At 37.8% G+C, this 10,670-nt stretch overlaps 1 protein-coding gene and 1 long non-coding RNA gene across 4 annotated transcripts in view; one reads left to right on the top strand and one right to left on the bottom strand.

The window, feature by feature from the left end:
- The window catches only part of LOC309720572, an 80,502-nt gene that overhangs the window by 9,864 nt on the left and 59,968 nt on the right, over nucleotides 1-10,670 (bottom strand). The gene's annotated exons all lie outside the window — the stretch shown is intronic.
- LOC309719917 (uncharacterized protein) lies at nucleotides 1,426-9,144 on the top strand. Of its 3 annotated transcripts, XM_082556345.1 has the most exons (9): nucleotides 1,426-2,155; nucleotides 2,350-2,512; nucleotides 2,972-3,060; nucleotides 5,770-5,973; nucleotides 6,242-7,284; nucleotides 7,401-7,470; nucleotides 7,879-8,053; nucleotides 8,183-8,348; nucleotides 8,499-9,144. In XM_082556345.1, exons 4-8 carry the CDS (start codon nucleotides 5,772-5,774, stop codon nucleotides 8,346-8,348), a joined length of 1,656 nt encoding a protein of 551 aa, XP_082412471.1. In that variant the 5' UTR covers nucleotides 1,426-2,155; nucleotides 2,350-2,512; nucleotides 2,972-3,060; nucleotides 5,770-5,771; the 3' UTR covers nucleotides 8,499-9,144. The 3 variants fall into 3 exon arrangements, 2 of the variants coding, with proteins under 2 accessions (XP_082412471.1, XP_082412470.1); XM_082556344.1 differs by lacking the exon at nucleotides 2,350-2,512 and having other exon boundaries at nucleotides 1,427-2,155; XR_014280356.1 differs by lacking the exon at nucleotides 2,350-2,512 and having other exon boundaries at nucleotides 1,429-2,155; nucleotides 7,401-7,457.

Here is a 10,670-nt window from a genome sequence, read left to right as displayed (position 1 = left end):
AGCTGGGCGCATCCACCGCCACTGCCGCAGCTCTGATCAGCTGATCAGCTCAACTCGGCTTGTGGTTAATAATGTTGGGGCAACGGCGAGATGTTTTGCTCCGTAAGGAGGCTTCCCGCTGCCGCTGAGGGGTGGCGCCGTCTGAGAGGTCAAAGGTCACAGGCGCTGCGGCAGTAAACACGACTTCCTGTAAATGTTTGAGGAGAAGCTCGTGAAGACGTCGAACTTTAAAATTTTCATTTTATATGCATCAGATTCACTTTAAACTGTGTGCTGGGATGTTGGCACGCGCAGGCTTCCATACATGGAAACACACACACACTCCTGATTTTACATCCGAGGACGTAACGCAGAACAAACGCAGTTTTTTACCTGAAACATTCATCAGCCATGACTGCTCCCCCATGAACACACATTGTGTGTCTCACAGCTGTGTTTTACACATAAACACATTTATTGGCATTTCTGGGTTTGCAAATCTTAAAACAAGCACAGCTACATTAAAAACCACTTTGATACATTTACTATATACTGGTTTTAAACCAGTGGTCTAACTGGGTCACTGTGCATTCATAACATAACACTAACGTATCATCGATTATTAATGAGCTCGTGAAATGAATGGAAAGCATCCATCCAGCCTGCATTCACTTTAAGTTCATATAAAATTATCATCATTTCTAAATTAGCAGCTAAAACCTATAAAGGTGGTGCAGATCTATTTTTATTTAATTTAGTTTAATGTATCATTCTGCGTGTTTGTTTCTGATTTTTTTGTGGTTTTTGGCTGATTTTTTAAAATAATTCTAAAATGTGCTTAGAAATAAAATTGACTTTTAATTAAATTAAAGTGAAAACAATTATTGGACTTTATAGTCACATATTTTTAGTCATTTATGTAAAAAAAACAAACATGAAATAATAAAATGAAAAATCTTTAAAGTTATCTTAAAAAGAAAAATAAGATTTCTTGTGTTTATTTTGGTGAAACAGGAAGTCTTTTTCTTTTACAATATGAATATTAATGCACGTTACAGACTGGTTTCAGATTTTAATTTTGCTTATAGGGCTTTTTTGTTTTGTTTTTGTAGAGTTTTAATGTTATCCTGACACAACATATAATAATGTAATAATAACGCTTTATAAACGGGCGTTCCTGTGTCAGCAGGTCTCAGTGTGATGACAGGAGAGCTTTTCTTCAGCTGTGAACAGCACAAACCTGCAGTTTGGTCTTTTATTAAACAGCCTCACAAAAAGAAACAAATAAGCAATAACATCAATAATAAAAGCCGCACAGGTCTGCGGAAAACGCGCAGAGCGTTCACTGTTAACCTTTGCTGTATTTTTCACAGTAAAATACCACAAAATGCCCAGTAACTTACCTGAAAACATTTCTACAGTTAATTACTGTAATTTGCTTTGCATTATGGGTATATTAAGGTTTTTTACATTTACTTACTGTATTTTTTAAAATTGCGGTAGTAGTTATACCTACCGTTAACACATTAGCAGTAGTGCTACTGTATTATGTGATTTGAATGGTTCATCATACTGTTTGTGTATTTTTACTCTTTCAGTGGTTGGTTGCAATAGTGCATTACATTTTAACTCTTTCACTGCCAACCATTTCCAGATTTTCCTCCAACCTATGCCATTTGTCAGTATGATACCAGTGAAAGTATTATGGTTTTGACTTTTTAGGGGACTTGCCTGTGTGTAAGGTTCAAGAATTCTGATCATCTAATCTGCTGCATGCAGTTGTATGCACATGCACAGCTGCTGCAAATGTGTGCTTGCCACTGCGTTGCCAAAGGCGAACTTCAGTCAGTGGAGAATATTGTAATAATTTGGTGGAGGCTTCTCAGTCGAGCAGTAACTGAATTGCTCATTTACATGTACAGAACTCTTCTGGGAACTAGTCAACCCAACTTAGTGAAACACACACTGAATGCATGCTGGCCCCGCCCACCAACCTATCTCTACCAACCACCACTCCATATCCTGACTGACATGACCTGTGATCCAGTGATTGACAGGAGAGGAAAGACAGGCCAACTTTGCTAACTCTTCGTTACGATATGCTCGAGAGGACAAAAGATTTTGCACCTGTTATTGTTGGACCTCTGTGTGGAAACTGCAAACGGGACGTCATAAGGTAATGCAAAGGACTCTCCTACCTAACATACTCGTTTATTAATTTTTAAGAGCATATATATTTTTTGTGTGTGTGGGGGGGAGGGGGGGCTTAAATTCGGTGTTAGCTTGGTCGAAATAGCACATTAGCTGAATTATTCTGGAAAAAATAGGTTGTGTGTGTTTTTTTCTTTTCTTATTCAAATAAATATTTAGATATATATTTTCCACGGGGAGGGGCGAGGAACACAGGCGCAACGACAGTCTTTGTCTTTTTCCCGCCGAGTGTGGTGCATTGTCCTCCTGCGCTTCTGTTCTATGACTTTTGAGAAGCTGGCCATGCTAACAGTGGGACATTTAGCTTCAGCTAAAGCAGCAGGTAAAAATACACATTTAATGAGAATAATGTAAGACAACTTTTTTTTTTTTGGAAATTTAGAGACTGCTAAAACAATCTTATCCAGTTTTGAGCTTGCTCATGTAGGTTAGCCTGCTTTATTTAATTTTGTGTGAGCTGCAGTGCACAACATTAAAAAGTTAATATAACGTTAGGTTGGTGGCGCGAGGAACTCCAACCTAAGTTTAATATTTATTATTTTTTTAAGTGGGAAGGGGAGCATGTTTTTTTTCCTTTAATACAACGTCTTCCAGGGTCTTTTTCATATGAAAACCATGTAACGTCTGTGTTAGGTTGGTCAAAAGGGAATTAGTTGAATTATTCTGGAAAAGATGGGTTGTGTGTTTTTTTTCTTTTTTTTACTTATGTAAATATATTTTTCAAGGGTTAAATAAATGCAACATTAAATTAACAGTTGTCTCTCTGTCTTTTCCCGCCCAGTGTGGTGCATTGCTGTCCTCCTGCCCTTGCTGGCCGCGCTGACAGTGTGATGTAGCCTCAGTTCTTTGACAGACAAGACAAAACAGCAGGTAAAAAGACATATTTAGTGAGAATAAAGGTAGACAACATTTTTTTGGAAATTCAAATTCAGACACATGCAGCCATGTACAGGTGTAAATTTTGTGGTGTTTTTTGTTCAGAATTAAGACAATTTTGTTATCATACGAAGAAACATCAGCACACAGCTAATTATCGATTCACATGTGGAATAGAGCAATGTCCTTCTTCCTATCGAACATTTTCTGCATTCAGATCCCATATGCACAGGAACCACCGCTATCGCAGGGCTCAGACTAAACACACCCATTTTAAAGGAAATCTTGCTTGTGGAGTTGAGGCATGTTTCTATGTGGCAGAGAATTTTTCAGCATTATGCACTCATTTGAGATTTCATATTAAAGATGGCAAGAAAGTTGTCTGTCCTTATGATGACTGCCACAAACATTTCAGAGTGCGCTCATCTTTTGCCACACATTTATCCAGGAAACATAAGCCGGTGATAACAACTCAGGTGTCAACTCTCCCCGAAAATATAGACTGTACTCAGCCTTCTGAGGAGACTCTGACTCCAACTCCATGTGATCATCTAGAGGAGTGTGATAATCAACAAGAGACATTTTTACATAATTTGGCTCTTTTCTACCTGAAAATGCAAGCCAAGATGCTGTTGCCAGCGAGCACAATACAATGTATTCTTGATGGATTTCTGCATGTCCATAGCACTTCTATGGCAGATGTTTTTGACAAGTTGAAGGGCAAGCTTTCTGAGCTAGACATACCACAAACTGAGATAGAAATGATTATTCAAAATCTCTCTAAAGAGGATGTCTTCACAATATACAACAAAGGAATACTCAGATCTGACAAAACAAGGAGAACATTTTACAAGCAGTATTTTGACTATGTTGAACCCACCCAGATTTATCTGGGAAGTGATGCTGCTGGAAAGGAATGCTTTTGCCAGTACATTTCCATCAAAGAGACATTAAAATCACTCCTTAGACAGTCAAGTGTTAAAGAGCAATATCACCAATCCAAAAATCATACCTCTTCCAACATGGTTGTAGAGGATGTGGCAGATGGAAGAAATGTGAAAGAAAATGCTCTGTTAAAAGACAATCCTTCTTCATTGTCCATCATCCTTTACCAGGATGGATTTGAGGTTGTGAATCCTCTTGGGTCAGGGAAGAAAAAACATAAAGTTTTGGGGGTTTACATGAGTCTTGGTGAGGTCCAGCCACACAATCGCTCTTCAGTTGATCCCATGCAGTTGGTGATGCTGTGCAGAGAAAGGGACTTCAAGACATTTGGTCAGGAGAAAGTTTTCTCAAGTATTATCACAGACCTTAAAGATCTAGAAGATACAGGGATTGAGACAGATGATGGAAATACCCTCAAAGCGGCCTTGATTTCCATTTGTGGAGATAATCTTGGTTCACACTGCTTAGGTGGTTTCACTGAAAACTTCAGTTGTAGTACGCATTTTTGTAGATACTGCTTGATTGAAAGGACAGACTTTGAAAAGACACCACTAAAGCTTGGTCCAAAAAGAACCATCACTGGTCACAAGGAGAGTGTACAACAGCTATCCACCACTGACCAAGACATGGTACAGGGGGTAAAGTTTGACTCACCTTTCAATTCTCTGAAATATTTTCATGTCTGTACTGGGCTTCCCCCATGTTTGGGTCATGATTTATTTGAAGGTGTAGTCTCTAATGACTTGGCATTGTACATCAGTCATTTAGTGAAACAGGAAAAGCATTTCACTTATGCACAACTAAACAGGTCGATCACACAGTTTAAATACTCAGGGAATGATAGTCTCAGTAAACCATGTGAGGTTAAGGAGTGTGGCAAAAAACTTTCTGGTTCTGCAGCACAGAACTGGTGTCTGTTGCGACTGTTGCCATTGTTGGTTGGTGACAGGATAAAAAATCCTGAGGACAGTCAGGTCTGGCAACTGTATCTACAGCTCAAGGAAATGGTTGAGCTCATATGTGCTCCCAAGATCCATCATGACCAGATTGCATACCTTAAGATAATAACAGAGGAGTATGTTCATTCAAGACACACAATTTTCCCTAATCACCCACTCAAGCCCAAGCATCACTATTTACTGCACTATAGTGACCTCTTTTTGCACTTTGGGCCTCTTATTCGCTTGTGGACTCTCCGGTTCGAGAGTAAGCATTCGTATTTCAAGGAATGCGCCCGGAAACTGCACAACTTTGTTCACCTTTGTAAAACACTGGCAGAAAGGCACCAGCTGCTTCAGGCGTACCTCAGCAGTGGACCATTGTTTGCTCCAGCAGTTCAAGCAGTTGGTGAAACCAGTGAATATGATGAGCAGTTGTACAATGGTCTAATTCAGGAGTCTGTCAGGACAGCTGGCTTGATGAAAGAAACAACGTCAGAGGTATCAGCAGTAGTTTACAAAGGAACAAAATATTGCAAAGGGCTTGTTGTTGCTATGGGTCATGATGAATGTGGCCACATCTTTGGAAAAATCTCAGTGATCCTCATCAGTCACAAACAAGTACACTTTGTTTTGGACATCCTTCAATCTGTGATACTGATCAACCTTGGACTTCACTGTCTACACAATTCTGAAAAAAGATTCATATGTGTTCAAGCAGACAGTTTGTTTGATTACTACCCTCTGCCAGTGTATATCGCTTCAGGTTTAACCGTTGTATCTTTGCATCATTCAATATCATCCTCTTAATTCATTGCAGATATGGACAGTGGCAGCCTACATCATGAAATTAACCTGGCATTACCTGACCTGCATGAAGAGACAAAGAGGGCAGTTATTGAGCACCTGACAGACATTATTGGTGTTAGAAACAGAGAAGATCTCCTGTTTGTTGAGCCTGATGATATCAAGCCTTTCTTGACACCAATTCAAAGTCGAAGACTTGTTCAAGTATTCAGAAAAGGTGAGAATGCATTAATGTCATAAATGGTTGCAGTCCTATCTTGAAAATAGTTGTAAATTAGTTATTTTGAGAGTTATTTTGAAATTGTTATAGCTTTCAAAACTAAAACTAGCTTTCATTGCCATTGGTATTATTTCTCCAACACTCTTGCTTTTGTGTCTTATATAAGAGTATTACTCAATAAATACTCCAAAAAACCCATCTGTACATAGTTAATGTGGAATTGTTCTGCTGTGTTTATGTGTGTGTGTGAATATCGACGACCAAGTGGAGTCTGGCTCTTCAAACAACCCAAAGGAACCTGAAACCACCTGCTCAACAACTGTGCAAATGCCACTACAGGGTAATTCACTCTGTTCTGCACAAGCATCAGGTCAACTCCCTTCCACACAACCAAATGTAAGCAACACCTCCTGGATCAGCAATTTTTCAGTTCCCTGGGAGAAGATGCCAACAAGACTTTCACAGGCCTTGGCAACTGGTGGAATGGCTCACCCAGAAGACAGGAGAATAATGATTAGGACTGTTGTAGAAGGAATGCGAGTACACTGCCCCAACCCTAACAGAGCTGCTTGTGGGGAGGTAGCTAGAGCTATTGTATCTAAGTATCCCGCTACCTTTGCAGATAAGACTGCAGAAGGTGAGCAATTAGGCTGTGGTTATTATTCCCTACTCAAACAGCTTAAAACAAGAGTTGAACATGTAAATAGAGACAATGTCAGCAGCAGAATCCGGCAGCCAAGGAAAAGGTCTACCAGGGAAAACAATGAGGGTGATGTTGCCATCAAAAGGGGGAGATCTGAACTTGATAGCTATGGTTGCATCAACTGGCAACCCACAACCCTACCAGAAGGAGAAACGAGTGAAACTTTGGAGACAAAAAGACAGACTATGTCAACTGTCTTCAGATCAGCAGGTCCTCAAGCAATTGAAACAACAGATGTAAATACTTATATGTCTTTGACTTATATTTACCAGAGGCACATGCTTAATTCTTGGCCTGCCCCCACCTTATGTGAGGTTCAAGAGCATTGGCCATTTCTTTTTACTAAAAGAGGCCTCTGCACTCACTTCCACACACTCACAGATATTGAGGTAGAGACACGTCTCAGTGAAGCCCTTCTTACGAAAGGAAGGAGAATTTTGAACTTCTTTCAAAGCCAGAGACTTCAGTGGAACAAGGAGATTGAACATCTGCTACGTGAGTGCGACAGTGCAAAGCTGAACCACAACCAGATCGCCACAGCAGCCATCCTCCTTCTGATGAAGTACTTCCAAGAAAAAGAGGACTCAATCTTCATCTTGGCTGACGTAATTATATTTAAAATTTTACACATGCACTCTCAATACTGTCAACATAAACAAAGGAAAATATTTCAATGATTTTGGGTATCATCATTCAAATCAGTTCATTTTGTGTTTTAAAGGCTTTTTCCACCAAGATGTCTGTTGAGAGAGAGATGACCTTACCCATCACACCAAGGGTAATAGCGCTTGGTAAGTAAATAGTTTCAATCCTGTTGTAATATTTTTGTAAAAAATCTATGTAATTATTGTGGTATTTGTACCCACAACAACTTACTTAACAGGGGTTTGTCTGTTTTATATTGTATAAAAATAGAATACACACAGTTTGCTGCTGTTTCTCTTATTATTTATTATACACAATGACCAACAGGAAAAAACAGCCTAACACTTCAGCACAGGCCAAAATGCAAAGACATAAGGCAGTTTTTTCCTGTAATTGATCATAATTTTCATTAGATAATAAATAATAAGAGAAATAGCAGCAAACCGTGTGCATTCTATTTTTGTACAGTGTGAGGCCTGCTATCCAGCATTCTTGTGGAAACCTTATTTGTAAGGGTGAGCACATTGTCTTATTGGACTCTTGTCTGTTTTTAGGGAATAATTTCATGTCTGCAAGCCGCTGGATGATCAGTTTGGAGGGCAAGACATTTTATGAGCCTGAGCAGATGCATGACTTTGCCAGCACCCTTGCTGTCTTCTTTGCGTCATACTACGTTTTCAACCTTGAGTATCAGGAGTCAGCGTCCATCACACTGGAGATGATACAGAGGTAAATACTTTACACCATTTAAGAATGAAATATATGTGATAGCTTGACTACAGTTGCAGAAACATATAGGTGATTGCTGTAACGTATGTTTTAATTTTGAAATTAAAGCAGCCTTTTTTCTGTTAAAAGGTTCTTTGTGAGGATCAATCCAGACATGGGAACAAAATGCCCTGCAAAACTTGGTACAAGCCGCAAGACAGGTCGTGTCATAAAGAGGAAGGTTACAAGCATCTGCCCTCGGATCACCACCTTCCTCCAGCGGCTCTCTGAGTTTGAATGGAGGACTTCCAACTAGGTAAGAACAGAGATGATAATATCTTTTACATAGCTGATAATTATATACATACTGTACACACATCCATACAACAGTATGAATGATCTCAGACAGATGTGAACAAGTGAATAACCTGAGCAAACATGAATATTGATTATGTGTCTTTGACAGGTGGTGATGTAGACTACGCTGAACCCGACCATCCTGGTAACGGAAATCTAAATCCCATGTCACATTCTATTTCCTGGGACCCACTGATAATTATTACATTTTGTAAATGAGTTTTGTTTTACAATTGTAATAGTTTATTTAATGTTCATGCTGGTGGGTTTGTCCTGTTTTTAGTGGAATGAAAAACTGTTTTCCTTAAAAAAATCAGACAGAAAGGTGAAGGACTGTGTAGTTTTCATGTACGCTTCTATTTATTTTGGTTATTGACATTGTTTTTATTCAGTTGAAAAATGTTTTTCTTGTTAAAAAAAAATATCAACAATAAATGTTGGTTTAATTCACTATTCTGAGACTACTTTATTGAATTATATTGTTTTTTGTAAATGTTCTTATATTGAATATGAATGTTAATATTATTTTATATGCTGTAAAACACAATTACAGTCTAAACAAATTATACTGTACACAATTACAGTGTTATACCATAAACCACATTTGCAGTACAGTGATACTATAAAACTTAATCACGGTAAGTCTTTCTAACTGTAAACCACGTTTACAGTAAAGCTGTTATACTGTAATATATGTTTACAGTAAAGTGGTTGAACTGTAAAACATCACAACAGTAAAGATACTGTAGATCAGTAATTACAGTAACTTACTGGCAATAGTGTTGCCAGTAAGTTACTGTAAAAATACAATAAAATGTCTAACAGTGTTTGAGTGTTTTGCGTTGTTCTCGGTTTGAGAATCTTTTTTGTCTTTTTTCTTTTATCCCACCTGACTCTTTACTTTCTTTTTCTTTATTTCCTGGTTTTTATAAAAATCATTTTGTTACTTTTTGCAGATTATTACAGTTTTTCCCTCTAATGCAGCATTGTCTGAGGTTTTATTTTTTCCGTTTGAGTCTCGAGCGGCTTCTTTGTCCTCGGAATTAAAATGAAACGTGTTTCAACTTTTTTTTCTCCTCGTAACAACAAGGAAATAAATGAATCTCTATTTCCTTTAAGAGTGTGAGAAGCAGCTGCCGAGGGTGAAGTCTCGGTTTGGAACCTGGAGCCTCGACACGGAGATCAGGCTGTTTGTTAAACGTTAAATAAAAGTTCAAGTCTGAGACTTTTTAAAAAAGTAAACCGTAACTTTATCCGTCAGAGGAGACAGAAACGCAAAAACAGTGACGGTAAAAAGTCCGCAAACGGCACAGATATATATATATATATATATATATATATATATATATTAGTATTATTTAGTTATTATCGGAAAAAGCGTGTTGATGATTTCGATTTGATTTTTCTCGGTAAAATAAAAAAGAAGCAGAAAAGAGTCACAGCCAGGTTACCAAAGCGGAAACTTTGATGGTTTTCCTGCAGCGAGCAGCGCTGAAATCAGCCAACTATTCATGATTTTCACTTTAAAATAATAATAATAATAATAAAAATCCACCATAAACTGTCAGAAGGACAATTATGCATATGCAATTATGAATATGATTAGGCAGCTAAAACTTATTAGCTGATGTAATAATACTTTAAGTCTAAATGACATTAAATTACATCAGAATTAATTAAAGTTTGTCTGAAGAGCTTATTACACGTTTTTAAGTTTTTTAAGTTTCTCCTGTTTGAAATGTTATTATTGTGTATTTGCATGATTGTGGAAAGAAATAAATTCTTTAAAGTAAAAAATCAGAAAACACATTTTTGTTTTAGATAATAAATAATAATGACGAACAGATATTGTAGCTTCCACGAGACTTTGTCTGTAATAAAACACAGTTAAACTTTAATGTGTTTTTCTCTGTTAACCAGCAAAATAAATCAGAACTAATAAAGTTTGATGTGAACTTTATGAAAACAGTTTTCAGAGAGTTTATGAAGCTGTAAGCAGGCGGGCAGAGAGAGGTGAGCTTATGATCACATCCACAAGCACCCAAACTGACCACACTGATTAGTAATCAGATTACAATGACAATCGTTATTAGGTGTGTGTGTGTGTGTGTGTGTGTGTGTGTGTGTGTGTCTGCGCAGCTGTAATCAGGCTGTAGTCATGATGCTAAAACAGAACATGGATAATGATGAATCTGAACTTTGCTGCTAAAAGTAAAAACATTTCTGAAAGTTTATTAAATTTTAGATTAACCATCAGAAAGTGTGAGCACATAAACAAGTG

This window comes from Aulonocara stuartgranti (assembly GCF_965226115.1).
Source record: "Aulonocara stuartgranti genome assembly, chromosome: 13".
In the NCBI taxonomy this organism is placed as follows: Eukaryota; Metazoa; Chordata; class Actinopteri; order Cichliformes; family Cichlidae; genus Aulonocara; species Aulonocara stuartgranti.
This window is presented reverse-complemented; position numbering and strand designations above follow the sequence as displayed.